This window comes from Rhea americana, unplaced genomic scaffold, assembly GCF_003343005.1.
Source record: "Rhea americana isolate MKP2758 unplaced genomic scaffold, rheAme1 scaffold_173, whole genome shotgun sequence".
Taxonomy (NCBI): domain Eukaryota; kingdom Metazoa; phylum Chordata; class Aves; order Rheiformes; family Rheidae; genus Rhea; species Rhea americana.
The window spans coordinates 616,416-636,196 of NW_028185850.1; the positions used below are offsets into that span (position 1 = coordinate 616,416).

Below are 19,781 nucleotides of genomic sequence, written 5' to 3' on the forward strand. Positions count from 1 at the left end.
GTATTGTCGGGACATACTCGCCAGCACCATTCTGCAAGGAGATGCTTTCATCCCCTTTTGCTGAAGCTGTTTTGCTTTTATGGAAAAATGAAGTATTCTCTGAGCAACCAAGGGCAGCCGGACAGAGATGGCCATTTCACCCACTGGCAGCATCTCACCCCTACACAGCAGTGAGGAGACCTGGTTTTGAGTCCTGCGCTCTTAGCGTTTCAGTGCTTTATACACTGCTTCTGTGTTCGTCTGGTGTATCCTGGACTGAGACACTTGATAACGTGGTGAGCACAATGTTGCACAGACTTACTGTTTAGCTGTGCACGCTTTGTTATCGTAAATTCACTTGTGCACAGTTTGTCTGACGCTTCCTCAAGCACCATACCTGTGGTGGCCTGTGTGCATCCTAAAAGGATGTTGGGTGGCCAGAATCTTCTATAGGTACCATGTCTACTGTGCGTGCACTGAGGAGTGTCTCTGGGATTTCTGGTTCCCTAACAGCTTTTTTTGAATTGTGGTACTGTAGCTGATCAAGTTGCTGGCTAAATCCCAGACAAATTTAGATCTCTAAGAAGAGCTGGATGTCCAATAGCCCTGCTTTAGCAACACTGAAATAAATAAAAAGAACTGACACTTCAGTGTAGCATACTACTAGATTATGAGTATTTGTGACTATAAATAATGCAATAATTAGAATTTCATCTCATTCTAAAAAATTAAAACTTGATGTGGCCTAATGTGAAACTCCTATTTTAATGATTTATTATTTTCCCCTTCCATTATTTGCATTGTTATTATGGTAGTTTACCTTTTCCCCCAATGCTTAACCAAGTATTTCTGTCCTTTCTAATGTTTTCAAAAAAAAAAAGAGAGAGAGAGATTTGAAATCTCAAGTCCCATTAGTTTCTCCAGGAAACAAAACCTTGGCAGAGCTTTGTATGTCTTAGCTGGATGTTTAATGATAATGTTATAGAGTCTGATATGAAAAGTGRGCCTTCATTTTAGTGCTCATTATTGAGTAGGGTACTTTGAATTTACAAGGAAATATGAAAAATGACGTTGGAGCTGACAGAACATTTGCTGGTAGTTGATAAGAGCTGTATGATTATATGGTTCRCATACGTCTTTTTTTTCCCTAGCTATTTAAATCCTCTAAAAATGCATTAATGCCAAGATTTTCAAATGAATTGGGTTAGAAGTAGGTCCTTAAAGCTCTGTTGAGTCTTATAAAACAGTGGCCTGATTGTGTGTCGTGCCAAATGCTTACAGTACTCAACAGGTTTCACCAGCGGTCAGTAGCCTACAAAGCAGTTCATTTATATTTAGAAGTCTCACTTTGGAATCTGTGGCCACTTACTAAGCCACCTGTTCTGAAAATCTTGTATGAGAGCCATTGCTGGTCCCCAACCCCCCTTCGTTATTATTAACCCTTTAGTTGCCATAAGAGCCTTTCATGGCTAAAAAGAGGAGGATGAGCTCATGAAACGTTTGCCTTGCTAGGAAGCGATTTGTACAGAAATGGCCTGAGCACGTCTTGATTCCTTGTATGGCGCAGGACTCCCAGGGGCTCTGGGTGCCTACCATACCTAGTTAGCAGCACTGCAAAACAGCAGGGAAAACATATGTGGGTATAAAAATGCGTGGTTAGCCTGCTGTGYGACAAAATGCATGAAAGCCTGTTCATTCACTGTGGATATTTTTAACCATCTTTCTAATTTTTTTGCTCTGCCTTTCTGATTCTTCTATCTTGCTCACTAGATCCTGGTGTTCGAAGAAAGGCAGAATTAGCTAGATTACTAGCTCCATTGACTCAGTCTGTGATGCTGTGTGTTTATAAAATCCAATATAGGGCTTATGTATGTGGTATAATATTTCTTCATGCTCTGGGTGAGATGACTGAGCAGAGGTAGCTCAGCAGTCAATGTGACTGGGTGATTAAGGCAATGGCAGATGGAAATGACCAAAATGGAAGCTCGTGGTCTTCCTTTCCACTGCTGGTATTTGGGGGATTGCTGAAGAAAGTGGGGAAATAGCATCATGGCGTCCCACTTTCCCATCCCATTCTTCATCAAACATCCTTCAGTACAACCACTCGTCCTCTTTACTCATCCACTCATTTTTCTTTTCACCAAATCATCCCACTTTTAATTCATTCCATATGTAAGAAGCAGCCTTTRCACCTCTCTCCCCCACCATCTCTCTCTCTTGTTCTCCCCAGCAGCTGTCCATATGGCTATCCCATTTACCACAGAGCTCTTGATCATAAAACCCAGACAAATCCACAACACATTCATCTTCACCCCCTAGCAACAGCCGTCAAGGTGGGTGAGGGTTTGCTCCTTTGCTCCTTCTCTCCCGGGGAAAGTAGTGATGGCTCCCCACTGCTGTCCTTGCCAACAAGACAGCACCCATATCACTATTCCTTCATGTTTTTTTTTTCCCTCTCTCTCTCGGGAACCATCTGCATAGAGACACCTTGAGTTCACTAGCTTTTGTGTGCAATGGAGCAAGAACACAAGTCCCTTAGGCCTCAGGAGTGCTTTCTACAGTGGACTAACATCGGTGGAAGTTTCCGACCCAAAGACTGAGCTAGCTCAACCCTGCTTGGTGTGTACAGATCCCACAACATCACTGTATGTCCCATCATCCAAGACTGCAGTTCTAGGACTGATACTGGGACAGAGGAAGCAGATCTTTTTCCAAAATCATAATAGCACAGGAATCTGTTCTAGTGTCTAATTTAGCTGAATAAATGGTCAAATATCTACCTACAAGCTGTAGAAATTAAACAAAAGAAATTAAAAGCCAAACAAAATGAATTAAATGTAAAAGGGGACTAAAAAATAGTTATTGCACATCTCAGCACAGTATTGTGGTATGACATTTCTGGGATTTTACTTATACACAGCTTATCATTCCTGACATTTTGGTAAGATGAAAATAACCCAAAGTCAAATCAAGGAACTAGCACTAAGAGCATTAACAGATAAAACAGATGTTGAAAGTGCTAAAGAAAAGCTGTGTAACATTAACTCTGTATTCAGTTCATTTTAACATCCTGGCACTGCAAAAAGGCAGATACAGAAACTGATCTATAAAGCAAAGTCAAAAAAAAAGATGCCCTTTACTTAGCCCACACTGTGCTACACAAATCCTCCTCTCCCAGATATGTTTTTCTGGATGACTTTTGTATCTGAAATGCTATGAACACCAGAATGTGTCCTCATTCTTGTTTCTTTTCACAAATGAGATTTGAATACTGAAAAGAAAAATGCAAACTGAGTAAAGAGGCTTTCCTATTAATTTAATTGTGGTCCACATTGATGTAATCTAAAAAGTGTGCACATTGCAGTCAAAGAGGTAAAAGCAAATCACGTAGACACCTTTCAGCTAAATTTTAATGAGAAAAATCCTTCATCTGCATGGAAGGGGGAAAAAGCTGTGCTTTTGCACAAATGGAATCATTAGCAACATAGAAGATCATTTTAGTGTAAGTAATGTGACGGCAGGGAAGTTATGCCAGTTTTCATTAGCTATGAATTCTCTCTCATTTTTCTGTAAATGATTATTTCTGCAGCAATAATTAAAATTCTGTAATAACTAAATAAATAATTATTTATTGTGACAAATTAGGGAAGTTATGTATTTGGTACTTGAAAAATTGTGAATACTCAAACTATCTGATTGCTTGTTTAGCAAGTGTGATGTAGCCCCTCCCTTGCCATCTAAGTACTGTGTAAATGCCCCGGAAAGGGCATTTGTTGTCTGGTAGTGACTGCACAGATCTGGGAATTTCTGAGGTCTAAATTCTAACCCTTGCACTAGCTTTTCCTCTCTGAGAGCTTTGAAACACCCTTTCTTTGTTTCTGCTTCCTTAAGTAGAAAATAATAGTCTTCCTCATCCTTCTGGTGCGGATGAGGATTTCAAAGATATTAAATGTCTTCTCAAAAACTGCTGTTCACTTACCTTCATCATTCTAGATCTTCTCACCACAGGACTGAACTGACAGTCATGTCCTTCTGGATGGCTTCTGTGCCAGGATCTCGCTCACTTTTACCAAAAATTTCATATGAAACAACAATTACTATGATAATGTCTACAAATACCCTAAATATTTTTGCCTCATGCTTACCTTCTATTTCATGAACATCTATTCTACTAAATCAGTATGCTTCTAATATGTAGGAAGTGATTCCTGTTCAGATTCTGAGCCAGATTTGGTGGTACTGACTGAACCAACAATAAGATGCTCATTGCTTGCAATGAGTTTTATATGACACGGCATCCAATATTTGGCACTTAATTTTGACACAACTTTCCATACAATTTGAGAAAGGATGAAGTTGCACCAGGTCGCTTCCATGATAGCTCATTTAGGCTAGGACTAATCTACAATTTTTGTTCTTTCATTTTGGGCTTTCCCTGGGCTACTAAGACACCTCGGCAATGAGTATGACTCTTGTGTTAGGAGTTATCAGGTTCTATCGTACACAGCATGTGTTATGAAGACCTCTTACAGCACTTACCCATTTTAGGATTATAAGCATTTTCTTTGGCTCTTTCAGTTATCTTCTTTTTCTCCAGTTACTTGAGTAAGGCATCTAGAGGAGCCAACAGCATCAGCATATCAGGAGAGCTCCAAGTAGTGAAGGTGCTTTTCCAGACTTGCAGGGACGTAGCTTGTTCTAGTCTGGGCCACGGAGAGCCGAGCTGGCGCCATAGCTAACCTGCCCTGCCTTGTGCCTAAGAGCTTTGCGAGCAGAATAACAGCTTCACTGGCAGGCATTCAGCCAGCAATCAGAAATGACCTTGTATTAACCTGATGGTGACTACGTAAGCAGATTCCCTCTTGCTGGGAAACAGCAAGACAATTGTACTTTGGAGGCCTTGGAGGGTCAGTTGCAATCTCCAGGCTATTTTGCAGAGCCCGTGAACAGTCTGCACGGCTCCTTCTTCCCTGGAGAGGTTTATAAGACTACAGAACCATTTACTATGACATTCTGAAGAGCAAAGCTAGTATATCTTTACTTTGAAAATAAAACTGGGACTTATTCTGACATTAAAGGATCCCAGTTATTAGGATTAGATCACCATGTCCGACAAGCCAGCTTTGTTTTCCCTGGAAACATAAAGATGAGATAGGTGGCTCAAGAGGCTTTTCCTCCTTTTATCTATGTACCTATTTATTTATTTATTTAATTTTTAATAATAGTGCTAAATAAACAAGCAGGCCTGGTCATAATATCACTGAAGTGGGAGGGAGCTAATAAAACATTTATTATCTGTATCTGGATTTAGGTGGTATGAGCTACGTATTTGGTGGCTTCCTCTCCTCCCACCTCCTTCAGTTTTTATGGTTTGATGGAGGAGGTAAGAAAACTGTCACGGTCCCACAGCATGAGCCTGGAGCTCATGAGCATGCAGAGATGCGATACTTGCAATGAGGTTATCACATGATGAGATTCTACAAGGAAATTCTGAAAGAAATTTCTGTCTATTTGTTAAAGGGCATGCACGTAGACTCGGTGTGATTGCTACGGTCTGAGGCTAGCTTAACCACACTCATTTGTAAGGGTATATACTACTACAAATATAAATCATGACATGAGAGGGCTACAACTCTATCGCTGAAAGCCAGCCCAAATTAAATGCACTTTGAATCTCATTTGATTAAGCCGTTATATAAACCTAAGATAACTTCATGTAAGTAAGTGGCCTTATTCTGGATTCATTAACATTACTAAGGTCAGAAAGGCCAAAACCTGATATACATTAGCTGCTACTTACATGAATAGCTGTCACTAACTGTATATTTGACTGTTTAGTATAACTATATATCTGAACACTTAACTGTATAGCCTAAATATTGCATTAATTTTTTTCTATATTTAAAACATTTTTCTATATATGCCATCAATAGAAAGGTCTAATTACTTGGGGAATGCAAAATACCAAATGCCTGATGTTCTCACTTAATGGTTTAAACTCTAATCTTGTACTGTATCATTTCTCATTGCTTTTTAGTAAATTAAGTGCTTTTTGTGTCAAGGACCCATAATGGATTGGATTAATATAATGACCTCTAAACAGGGCTACCCGTGAAGTCTGCTCAGACATTGTAAAAGGGCAGAATACAACCACTCAGCACAGCAACCTGGCATGAATGGAAGGCGTTGTAGAAACTGTAGTGGATTATAATTCTTTTTTATTTCCTATATTATAATAAATTTTAAGAAACTATTTTTAGTGCTTTGGAAACACTATACATTGCACATTTTGAATAGTCTACCATGAAGACTGATTGTGATCATGTGCCTTGACAGTTCTTCCATGTTAGAGAAGGGTTTAGATATAGCAAAATATTGTAGTTGACACTTTACTCAGGTATCGGAGAAATGGGAGAACAATGTTGTTATTAGATTCAATTCAAATATTTTCTCACTTACTGCAAACTTTTAGAACTTGTTAAAATTTTTAAAATGCTCTTGTCTAAAGTTCTACCTATCTTTTTTCCAAGTAGATTCTGTAAAGATTATTCAGGTGTTTTCTTGTATTTTGGGTTTAAGGAGGTTTATTACTATTATGTCTTTATATTATAATCATGAAAAAATTGTTTTGAATTCATAAAATTATTTTGAGCAAACTTCTTATTGTGGTAAGTTTCAATGCATGGAAGAGAAAAAAAATCCCTATTTCTTTTTTCTTTACTTTATCTTATTTCAATAGAAGAGAAAGACAAGGCATTGTGGTTCAGAAGGGAAGCAAATGTACTTCAGGAAATTGCAACAGATTCACCAGTGTCTGTTTTGTATTGTATTGCCAGAGGAAGGAATGATGCAGCCTTTCTCGCTGGTGAGATTAGTGTTTCAGCCTAAATTGAAATGTAATAGCTGCTTTGATAATCTGCTTTTGCACCATTAAACCTCAATTAATCCAAGAAACAACAATAAGTTGTATTTTACTCCATCTGCTTTAGATGAAGACAACCCATATGAAGTCAGAAGGGACACATGAGTATAAAAGTAATAAAACCACAGCACATCCAAACTCATAGCTAAAATTTGTTGGTGCAAAGGGGATTCCTAACTTTCAGTGTGTTTGAAGCAAACCTTTAAAATCTAATCTGCATGCAATAGCAGCTTTACTTATTGCAGGTTGTAAATAAAATATCCAGAACATTAATGAGATTTAAAGCAAGGCACAAGAGGCAGAAGAATAAGTAGTTTTTTCTTCAATTTGTGCCTGAGCTTCAAAGAGCAATAAAGATAATGAGCAAGTTCTGTGAATATCTGTACAGCCAAGGGAGCAATATTAATACAGCACTGCGAGAAAAGCTTTTAAAGCTTTTTTAAAGCGCAAAAGCTTTTACTACTGTTTCTCAATGAGTTAAAGAAAAAGGCTAGTGAATCAAAATTACCATAAGATCAGCTTGGTGTTTGTATCAGGATTCATTAGCACCTGTAAACACTGCTGTTATTTGATCGTATTTGATAATAGGAGGGACAATGTTGCATTACATGGAAACGGAGGGGCATCCAACAAGGGGAAGTGCTGCAGCGGGAGTAGGATCTTCAAATAAGTTATGACTGTGGAAAGAAGGAGCTGCCTAGTGGCAGAATAAGAGAAAAGGAAAAACAGAACTGGGGAAGAAGAAAAGCATCAAAGTGATGAAATGTTGACTAGTATTCTAGTATTTCCTTGACTGACATTCCATATATTATTAAACTTGCCAAGAAATGAGAATATCTTAATTTATTGTTACCAACATATATTAGTATCTCTGCTACAGAAATTGGCAATATATAATAGCAATTTTGCTATTGCTAATTACTTTGAATACTAAGGAGTTGCTTTAGTTGCTAGCTATAGTCAGTGTTGTCTTAAGAACAGAAAGAACAGCAGAGATCTTTCTTCCATACATTTGTATTTGCTTAGAATAGGCTGGCTACAGCTAGAGAAAGAGCCTTCTTCTCAAGAGCTAACTCTTCACTGGTAGATTTGCAGAAATTTGGCAGGGAAATTACCTGTTTGAGGGTTGTACTCCCCATGCAGCACTTTGCCCTGCTGGATGCCCTCTCTTGTTTTAGTGTTCCATACAGGACGGCTTCTTGCAGGGGATGCAAGAAGCAATTTTTTGTAACATTATGAAATATTATAAAAATGGCACGGGGCACTGACAATGGCTCGGTGCTATGAAATAATGTGGATTTAGATAGAACTGCATTTTTTTAGCAGACCACCAATCTAAAAAAAACATTTTGGTTTGTTCTTTGCTATGGTGACACAGTTTCCTCTTGAACAACAAAGGGCAAGAGTATATTTCAAAACCTGCTTTCCTCCCTTTGTACTTGTGCTGAAGGGCTATTTGAACTGATAGTTTAATATAATTGTCTCTCTGTTCACACAGTAGGAAAGAAGGAATAGAAGAATAGCGCTCACAACTGCAGGTGACAAAACATACACAAACATATTTCATTTAAAAAAAAAAAAGTTTCAGCATGGAGGGGCTAATTGATACACACTAAGAAGCTTGTCCTAGTAATTTAGTATTAAATCTCACAACTCTTTAGGCTTAATTTCAGCATGTTTCTTTACATTACTGCTGAAACACTGTTTCCTTTCTAACTTAGCAACTAATGCAATTGTTTATTCTTACGCTGTGTAGTTACTCAGTAGTCCTTGACCATGCTGTTTCCTGAATTTGTGAAGTACAGGAAGAGCAGACAGAGAAGTGGGAGCTGTTTGTATCCATAAGGTACTGAAATACAGAGCACATTTGCGTTTCCAAGTATTTCACTAATCCCCAAAAGCCAACAACTGGGCAAGTTCAACCAAGTGCAGCTTGTAGTAAGCAACCAAGACATACAACGATGAAAGTTTCTGATGAAAACATGGTAACAACTACACAGCAAGTATGAGCTGATTGTAAATGGAGCACAGATTTAGCTTTAGACTGGACTTAGACTGTTGTAGTAGCACATTGTGCATGCTTAAAATGCCGTGGGTCTGAAAAAGTCAGCATTGAAAAGTGTATAGAGGCATTGTAAGGGCACTGGTGGCAACAAAAAGCACCAGTGGAAGAAATGATAAAGTTGCCCTTTCCTAACCCTTCACCCAATTTAATTTATACAATCCGCCATGGACTCAGCTATAAGCCTGGATTAAAGCCCCAGATTCAGCTCTGGAATAAACTCTCTGGGAGCTGTGCCCAGTCACACAAAGACTGAGTTTGTTCCCTTAGAATAATGCTGTGGCTTCCCTCTGATAATTTTGCTACTTGAATGCCAAGTTTCAGCCCAGTGGCACTCACTCAATGTACACCGAGCCTCACCCAGTGTAGAGCCGGCACCTCCACGTGATCCTCAGCTCCTGCTGCTTTGGTATATGATTTCAAGCTTTCAAAAATAAGACTGCCTGCGAAGTGTTGCCCGGGTCATTTCCCAGCCGCACAGTGTTCCCTAGCAGATGGCTACGTCCATCTTCACTGCATTCAGCAGCAAAGTCCTTCCCGCACCCAGAAACGYGGCTAGCAGAACTGCAGCCGCTCTGCGAGTAGACTGCTGAGATGCCGACGCCAAAAGGCGTCTACACGGCCATAAGGCTCGGCCAGTGTGAGTCAGAGATGAGGGTTTGACAAGCAACATGCAATCAATAACACCAACATCACCTCAGAGTCAATCTATTTGGCTGGTTTAGCTTTGGATGGTTTAATTTAATTGTTTTTTTATTCCTCCTCACTTGGCCAAGCCCATTAACTCCTGCATTCTTCCTACTTTGGCTTAAAATTTACAGGCTCAGTTTGCATATCTGCTATGGCCAGCTTCATCCAGTCCCTTTTTGCCTGTTCAAGGTTTTACTTGTTTTCATTTCATTCTTTTTCTCCTCTATTTGGCAAATCATTTTTTGGAAAGCATATAGTTTAGGGTGTGTTTGCTTATTTTACGTACATGACAGAGCACTTCTCTAATTTTTGAACATTTCTTTGCTCACTGATCCTATAGAAGATAACTACTCCTGACATTTTATATTTCCCTGATAGTTTGGTTTCTGGAACAATTTTTGAGAGCATTAATATGAAAATGACAGGAGCAAACCCTGTAGTTCCTTTTGCCTTTCGCATCCTGCAGTAAGAGAACCTCCTGCACAACTATTTTTTTTTTCAGGTTGATGGATTCCTGACACTTCTCTTTGGCCTGGCTAGCATTAACACCCTTACAGTAATCAGCGTGACTCGTTACATAAAAGGCTGCCATCCTGAGAGAGGTAAGTAATAAAGGCAGGTCCAATTCTGCCTTCACTTCCTGTGGTGTAAATCTGTACTCCACTCAGTTGGTGGATTTATTGAATATAAAGTAGATGCATTGGAAACCAAAACCTARCCCTTTTAAGTCTGTTAGAAATGTATTTGAACAGATCTCCTGAGAATTAACCCAAATAAGAGCCAAATTATTTATAGCACACTTTGGTCACCCTGGGTAAAAGTCACCCTTGTGCCAAAGATATCACAGATTCTGCTGGTCCTCTGTACTTCTCAAAATACAGTTTAAATGATTCCTAAGTGATGCAAACATCTTAGGTGGGACCACACTGTAAAGCAGTGAGTCTAATCAATGAAATAATGTTGAGGAGAGTTTCCAGTCATTGATAATAACCCTGGTTCGGAAGGCTGCCCTCCACGCCAACATTTTCACTCTCAGTGCTGTTTGGTGGGGGGTTGCTCAGAGCAGGCACTGAGCCTGGTGGCTCAGTGGACTTTAGATGGCACTGGGAGCATTCAGCCTCCGTATCTGCCCCCCGAGCTTTGCAGCACCGTGTGGTCTGAGGTCCCAGCGAGCCCCTCCAGTCTCCCCTCTGCAGACAGATTCATGGAGAGGGAGGTGAGCATTACCCCCACGGCCTCCCGAACCAAACAGAGCCTCACTCCATCCGGATAGCCCCTGAGTCACGCTTGCATCCCAGGTCTCTGAGACATTCTCAGCACCACCTCTCCCTCATGCCTCTTCCTTCTCTAAAGGCCTTTGGTCTGCAATCTGAGTATCTCAGGCAGTCACTCTTCCTTACTATCTCCAGTGCTAGAAACCTTTTACTTTTTCTGTTTTTTTTTTTTTTTAAATTTGGGGGATTTTTTTACCTTTCATATAACTGCCTCTCTAAAGGCATATCAGTGTCTCACTGTTCAAACATAATCTAAAAACCTTTGCACATTTCCTGTGCCTTACCCTGCTAACTGTGTAGCCCTCAAGCAAGCCAATATAAACATGCCTCCATCTACCTTTTTTCCCTTTTTGCACCTTTACATCATCACACTCATCTCAGACATCCCCTTTCATGAGATCAGTACTGATTAACTTTTCCTTCCCGTTCGTCCTGGATCTCACGATTTGCTGAAAAGTTTTATCTCCACTAGGAGTCTTACTTTCTCTCTCTCCTTTCCAATTACATCTTCCATGAATTCTCCCTAGTCTTCCAGGCAGCAGTAATTCCCACACCCATTCATAGATCAYGTATTGTCAGTTTTCCTGCTTTTGTTATGATTGGATTGCACTATCTTTCAAGCAGGAAACTATCAACATCTGAATATAAAGCATGCATAAATACATTGGATGCATCATATGTGTTTTTCTTTCTGATTAGCTGTGAAAAGAACTTCTGCAGGAACATCTTTTTCCACAGGAAGTTCTGCAGTTTATTGCAATGATATATTTATTGAAGTTCATTTTCAACACAGCCTGCTGTTTGAGCTGTTAGAATTTGGCTATAATGTATTCTATTTCTCATATTCATTGCATCTTACGAAGCTAAATGGGTTTCTCTTTTGCAAGCTGTAGCATATGTTCACTGAGGTTGGGTATATTTTAAATTTACCTCTTAAGCAAATCTAAGCAAGTGCTCAGTATAACTCTAAAAAAGTGTCGAGGAACAGTTTGGTGGCTGTATGAAGATTTCCAGTTTAGATGAAAAATAATCCCAATATATGGCAACAGGAAGATGGATTAAATGAAGCGTACGGAAGAAATARCATAGTTTGAGCATTTTTTATTCTCCTTTTTAACAGTGAAAACTTTGGAGTGAATAAGAAAATCCTGTGAATTTACACTTATCTTGTTTTAGTGTAGAACTTAGCTAATAATTGTTTCCTACTTTTTACAAAATTATAAAACATGAATCCAACATAGAATTTGATAACTCTGCAGTGTTCATCAAACAGATTTTGTCTTCTAACTAGCCATTCAATTCCACTGTTCAGTAAAGGTCTTGAACATTTATAAGTCTGCAAGATGCTTTCAAATTTAAGCTTTACGTGTTTTTCACCTTAACATKTTTTCAAATAACTGTATCTTCCTATTTGGCAGTTAGTGTAAGAACGAGTTCAGATTTCAACTGCAGAGATATGGCTGACTTGCTAAGTATCCTTGTCTCAATAAACCATACCATTCCAGGTCATTGCATCAGCAACAGCAGTATGACAGTGGCTCTGGTTCTCATTTGGATAGCAGCTTTCTTCTGGTCAGCAGCTCCATTACTTGGCTGGGGCAGTTACACAGGTAACATATCTTTTAGTTGTACTTATTCAGCAATTCTCTACTGAACTGAACAAAGATATTTATCTTTCTTGCTTGCTGAAAGCCAGACTGATTATCAGTGGAACTGAGAAGAAGATCATTCATCACGCATGGCTTATGTCCAGAATGTTGTCTGCTTTATTATCAACTCTAAGGAGATTTCTTGAAGATATTAGAGCAGAGATTTGGACCCAAAGTGCATTACCTATGAATAAAAGGAGGCAGAAATATTTGACATGGTAAAGCAGTGAGGTAAAGGAAACCAAATCAAAAGACATCCTTCAAAAACTGTCAAAATTAGGAAGCAAGAAAAGAACACAAGTTCCGGCAAGTTAAGCGTAAAACTATAATAAGACATGCCAAAAAAGATTTTTGTAGAACAGTTTATTAAAAGTACGAACACTAACATAGCGGAAGAAAAAGATGCCAGGAAATCTATCAATACAAGAAATGATTAGGGTGTAAAATAAGGCCATAGCAAAAAAAAAAAGTAGGGGGAAAGAAAGGAAAAACAAAGGCAGATTGTGAACACTGAGCTAATTCAACAGCTACAATTGATTCCCACATCAGAAAACTTATTCATAGGGAAAAAGTTGGATAACTTGTTTAAAATTAAGTATGTAGAACAGATCAATAAATCAAACACTAACAAATCTCTAGGAACAAATGGTAATTGTACAGGAGTTCTAATTACTGAAATCAGCCAACTCAAATGATCCGACAACTAGCTGCCTGTATCTTACAGGCATCAGTTAGGACCTGTAATGTTCAACATATTCATAAAACAGCAGATGAGAGGTGAGGGCCAAAAATGAAGCAACAGAGTTCCTAAAGATACAACATTATTTTGGACAGAGTTTAATTTCATAGTAAGAGCAGAGATGGTCTACAACAACCTGCAGAAGGATTGCAGAAAGCTGAGCTGCTGGGTAACAGCAAGTCAGACAGAATTCAGAGCTGAGACATGTAAAGTCATATAGGAAAAAACAACCCTTCCTTTGGTGCATCCAAAATAACCATTAACACTTAGAAAAGAGAATGTGGAGCCATGCCAGCCCACATGTACTGATACATGTCATGTGTCAGGCTATGAAAACATACGCATAATACTCAGAGTGGGACAAATAGACAAAGAAAATGCAAAGTACTCTCAGGAAACAAATAGAAATCATAAAGCCTACATTTCCAGGTTATATGGGATTGAAAAGAGGCTGCAAAACAGCAGGAAAAAAAAGGTTTCTACCCATGAGAGCATGTTATGGGGAAAAAGGATAGGGAGAAGGGGGTTAATAATCAGCAGACTCTGAGATCTAAGGCTAGGGTTAGGAAAAGGAGAAACCCTAGAGCTGCAGCTGGCATGGGCTGTGAAGCAATCAATCATGCGGGCTGCAAAAAGATCTCTCCAAGGAGAGCTTGTTCATGAAAACCAAGACTGGGTGTCTGGGGGCTAAGGAGCGGCAGAAGCCTAGGGTTAGAGTCAGGAAGAGAAGATAGCCCAGAGCTGCAAATGGCATGAGGCTGAAAACAGTCTGCAAATCATAAATATTTATCTCTGGAGAGTGTGTTCATGGGCACTATGTGTGGGATCTGGAAGCTGAGGCTCAGCAAACGCCAACACTCAGCCCTTGGGTTAGGGTTGTGAAAAAGCCGAAAGGAAGAGCTGACGTGGGGCAGAAAAGGATCTGTAATATAACACTGAGGACTGCAAATAGTTGTCTCTCCTGAGAGCTTGTTCATGGGGCCATGGCTGGGGATCTAGGATACAAAGCTCATCAGAAACCAAGGCCTAGTGTTAGGATTAGGATTAGGAGAAGGACACAGCCTAGCTGGCATGGGGTTCAAAAGGAACTACAAAATGACGAGAGCATCAAAAAAGATTTCTCCCTAGGAAGTTTGTTCATGGAGACCACGGCAGGGACCTGGGGGCTAAGGCTCAGTAGAGACTAAGACCTAGGGTTTGTGTTAGGATTATGTTTAGGAGAAGGAGAAAGCAGAGAGTTGAAGAGGGCACAGGACTAAAGAGACTGTGGGGGCTGCAAATGGTTTTCTCCTCTGAGAGCATGTTCATGGGGACCAAGGCTGAGGGTCTGGGGACTAAGGCTCAACAGAGTCTGAAGCCTAGGGTTAAGAGAAGGAGAAAGCCTAGAGCTGCAGCTGGTGTGGGGCTGGAAAACAACAAAGACCATGAAAAATATTTTTCCCTGAAGATCTTATTCATGGAGGCCATTGCTGGGGGGTAAGGCTCAGCAGAGGATGGGGCTTAGGGTTATATTTAGGAGAAGAAAAAAGCCTGTAACTCCAGCTGTTGTGGTGATGAAAAGGGTCTGTGCCATGATAGTGGACATTAGGAAAGATTCCTCCCTGGTGAGCTTGTTCATGGGGCCATTGCTAGGTATTTAGGATATTTTGGCAGCCAAAGTATACCTCTTTTAAATAAATGTCCTTGAGAAGTCGTGAACCTAACAAGGCTTATTAGATATAGTGATGTAAATATATCCTTACTAAATACATAAGCTCTACCCTTGAAAGGTGCATGTAAGAAAAGGATCCCTTTGTGTAATTGCTCTCTCTTATACCTTTCCCAAACCAATCCATTTCCAGGATGTCGGGCTCAATGTATCTTTAGTTTTAGCCAGGATGATTGTTCTAATTTTATGTTGTTCTTTTCATCCTCCAGATATGTCATAAAACTTGAGGGGTTTGGACTTCTCATTCTCAGTGCATCTTCTGGCAATCTGTATTTTCATAGTATATGAATCCTCATTACCCTTTCATTTCTAGAAAGATTTCTGACATCCACTATTGGCCCTAAGCACAGTCCCAGAGCCTAGGATGTCTTGGGCACCTCTGCCCTGTCAGGGTATCCAGGTGCCCCATGAATCTGCTTGTTCAGCACCCTGACAGTGGTCCTCGAGATCGCTTCTCTGAGCACTTTCTCCTGCTGAGAATTGCAGCCCCTTCTGATTCCCAGGCTATCCACCTCCAAACACATTCCTGACACCAAAGAGGGCAATCGCGGCCAGCTGGGAGCTGAGCCATGCCGAGTCCTGCAGCAGTCAGCGGAGCAGGACATGTCCCACCAGACCACAGTACATTATGCCTTGCCACATGTGAAGTGTCACTTCTGCGCTGTAGCTGCCGGGGCCCCTACGAGCCCATTCAGTTTTGCAAGTGTCACTTGTCCATGTCTCTGGGGAAGGCGGAGGGAACCTAGTCCAGAATTGTAGGTCACAGAAAATTGGTGGGATTTTCTTTTCTTGTCACGTGGAAGCTGATTTCTTTTTTCAATCAAAAGTTCTCATGAACCAGAAACCTGGTTTTAAGCCAGATTTTATGGTTATCCTTTTGAATAAAACTTTGGGACCTATGGATGAAAAAGGCAGCAAAGGAGGCAAAAATCTATTTCTATTACTCAACATACCTAGACATAAGCATGTAAAGTTTTGATACTAAAAATACTGATTTTTTTTTATGAGACCCATTAAAGAGATTTTCATCTTTTGTTCCTTTAATTAATTCTGTCTAAATTTCAGATCACCTGTGGGGATTTCCCCACCCCCCCCCCCCCCCGAATTATCACTGGAAGTCAAGGAAAGTTCTGTCATTAAATCACACAGACTTCACCTGTTCTGTATTTCCAGGACTTGTTAATACTTGATTAGGTAATTTTGGTTCATGCTTCATTTATTTATAATGCAGTTTGCTGCCACCACTGAAAAGAAAACACTGCCTATTTTACTTAAAACAACAGTTTAAAATCTACAGAAAATCCTTAAAGTAATCAAACTAAAGATTTTGATATCAGGACACATCAAACCATCTAAAGAGGTCAAATGCTATTCATAAAAATATTTAAATAGAGACAGCACCTTACTCCCACAGTTTTTCCCTTAGGTGCCTGATCATCTAGAGTCTTTCTGTAAATCTTACTAGCTGCAGATCTTGCAATCCACCCAATTTTCTTTTTAACAGCTTGTGGCTCCTTTGTAATTGTAGCATTGTACACTTTCTATTTAAGAGAAGGTCTCATACCTAAATATTTATGTTTCATCTTCCCATAATCTTCATTGTTAGCTGAATCAACTTGCTTTCATGACCCTTTTACTACAGTAAAATTTTCATTGGCTTTTGGCTTCTATTTTAAAAGAAATCTTAATATTTTTATTTCTTACTCTAAAACATAAGTAGAGCCTTTTTACATTCTTTGGTATGTTGCCTCTTTATATAATGCTCATCTTAGGAAGTTACTGTGTAGAAGATGACATCAAATAAGAGAAGATGAAAGATGAAAAATGAATACTCATTTTTATAATAAAGTATCACAATTTCATATTCTAAAACAACAGTCTGTTCATTAGTGATTCACACTAGAAATCTAAACTGAACAGTGATAATCCTCATTAATACTCTTTGTTGCCTAGGTGTCTTGAAAACTTATTTGTGTAGAATATTATGTCACAGCTCATAAAGTCAGCGAGATCACTCTATTCTTTACTTCCTGAAAGAAGAAAACCACACTATTTAAACTGATAAAATGAACACACAAAAAAATCAGATAAATGTTCTAAAAATGCTAACCAAATTATTTTTGCTTTCCAGATCGCATGTATGGAACATGTGAGATAGACTGGGCAAAAGCCAACTTCTCTACAATCTACAAATCCTACATTGTCTCCATTTTTATCTGCTGTTTTTTCCTACCTGTAATTGTCATGGTTTTCTCATATGTGTCAATTATCAATACTGTCAAATTAAGTCATATGCTAACAGGCCTGGGTGATCCAACAGACAGACAGAGAAGAATGGAGCGAGATGTCACAAGGGTGAGTTTGAGTTTTACATTGATGGATTTCATCTTAAAATTAGTCTCAACTGGAATGGAAAACAACCAAACAAATCAGTCGTTTCATGTCTCTACAGTCTACAGCAACAGAGTTTGAGCTCAGAATAATATGAAGATTTTTAAAAACTTCTCCCCTCTCAGTAGGTTAATATTTGGTGCTACATCACAGGTGAAAAATAATCTAAATATTATCGGAGTGTACTGTACAGCACAAAAAGAAAACCATGTTTTGGCATATTCTTTTTTCTTTTACAGCTATATTACTTCTGAGCATATACATAAGTTACAGTGGAGCTTTCAATTACTTACCATTGGCTTCAGCTTGCCCTAGACTTTTTCTACATAATTCACATAAACATACAAAGGATTGTAATGACTTTCCATTAGATAAGGCATTGCTCATGCATAACATTGTACTAACCTAAGATATATAGCTTCTTGGTTTTCCTGGCTTGATCCAAGCAATCCTTTGCCTGTCTGTAACTCTCCTGTGAGCCACAACCTGAATGCTTCCCTTCTAGCCAAGTGCTCAAGCTACTATTCACTTCTCTGATGAAGTCTTCTCTATAAGGCTTCCAGAAGAGATTTAAAGCTATTTTCCTTCTGTTTTTTAGGTTTCTATTGTCATTTGCACAGCCTTCATTATTGCATGGTCACCATATGCTGTCATCTCCATATGGTCTGCCTGTGGCCACTCTGTGCCCAATCTTACCAGCATTCTTGCCAGCTTATTTGCTAAATCTGCCAGCTTCTACAATCCCATTATCTACTTCGGAATGAGCTCCAAATTTCGGAGGGACATTTTCATCTTGTTCCACTGTGCCAAAGAAGTCAAGGACCCTGTGAAGCTCAAACGTTTCAAAAACCTCAAGCAAAAACAAGAACCTTCTCAGAAAGAAGAGAAGTATGCAGAAGAAATGCCTCCTGCRTCAAGCCCTGATTCTGGAGTTGGAAGCCCAACCAACACCCCACCTCCAGTAAACAGGGAAGTGTATTTTGGTGTCTTTGATACACCATCTAATAACCCTGATATTGAATGTGATAGACTGTAAGTTCTGTGGCCACTTAACTCATGCACCCACTCTGTGTTCAGAAGGACCCTTCAAATCACTGCTTGAGTAATTTCCTAATCTCCAATCCACCAGTTTCTTGTTGTAGCACTGATAACTATGCAACTCAGGCAAATCGAATGATAAAGCTATACTTTCCTTTAATGTTGGGTACAAAATGCTATGAAGCGCATTATAATGATGGGCAGCACACCCAGAGCCAGAAACATTTCATTTTCACATGCAAGACTATAGGAAGAAAAGGGAAACTTATTTGTGAAGAAGAAACATTAGCTAGCAAAAACACCTGAAACATTCCTATCCAAGTGTTATTAATTAGGAAGTTACATTTCCAAATATTTTTTTTAAATCTTGAATCGTCCGCGCTACAGACAATCTTTTTTAGCTCCGCAGTGCTGCACTGCCCCTGGCCATGCCGGGCCGAGCTTGCTGTGGAGCTTGGAGCTGCTGCACCRTTGGTCGCTAGATGGTAGGCAAAGCCGTGCGCTCCCGGCAGGGCAGCRAAGCCCGCCTGCCGCGGTGCTCCCAGGCTCTGCGCGCGTGCACGTGTCTGGCCGATCGTCCGTGCCTGACCGGGAGTGTGTTTCTGTGCCTGACTCTGTGTGTGTCTATGCAAGCACTAGGAGTTGTCCATACTGGTGTTCCCTCGTCGCCGTGGTCCGACGCTTTTCTTTGTAGATTTGTGGAATTATTTCCCTCTTCCCTGATCTCTCCAGTGAGCAAGGCCCATTCAGATTTAGGAATCTGAATTAATTTTACTCATCTGTCTCCAAACTGACAGTTTTCTGACTCTTCAAGTGGAATAAGAGATGTTGTACAGGCAATGAAACAGATAACAACACTAGCCTTACAGGAATACTGATAAAGCATGGCATCAGAGCTATGTACARGAGATAACCCAAGACATTATTGCTGCTTCAAAAAAACGTGTTTGTACCTGCTTACAGGTAAAAAACTTACTTTCTGATAAATATGTAATTATTAGCAGTTAAGAACAGAGATTTAAAAACTAARCTGGAGGGTTCATATCACTAGCAAACTATCCGATGTTACTAGCAATACCCCACTACTGCATCAGATTTGTTTTCCACAATGAAAGCACAGGGGTATAAGTTCATACTAGTTACTACATACTCAAAGATTTCCCTAAAAATGTCTTTGTGTTATCCCTGGAAATGTTGTGCATTTATTTAATGCCATTTGTGTGTCAAACAAGGGGCAGAAAAGAACATTAGTTGCAAACCTCATTGTTATTTGTGACTGGAATTTCTCACSAACCAGCATAGCTGTTTTGCAAAAGTATATTTTAAAAT

General features: G+C 39.6%; 1 protein-coding gene across 1 annotated transcript in view; it reads left to right on the forward strand.

Annotated features, from left to right (window-relative positions):
* LOC146597971 (visual pigment-like receptor peropsin) overlaps nucleotides 1-18,616 on the forward strand; it is a 35,155-nt gene extending 16,539 nt beyond the window's left edge. Inside the window, exons 3-6 of the mRNA XM_085301146.1 lie at nucleotides 10,156-10,255; nucleotides 12,433-12,537; nucleotides 17,155-17,378; nucleotides 18,013-18,616. Coding sequence (XP_085157272.1) covers nucleotides 10,156-10,255; nucleotides 12,433-12,537; nucleotides 17,155-17,378; nucleotides 18,013-18,450 — 867 coding nt within the window. The 3' untranslated portion in view covers nucleotides 18,451-18,616. The remainder of the gene's footprint in view (nucleotides 1-10,155; nucleotides 10,256-12,432; nucleotides 12,538-17,154; nucleotides 17,379-18,012) is intronic.
* The last annotated feature ends 1,165 nt before the right edge of the window (nucleotides 18,617-19,781 follow it).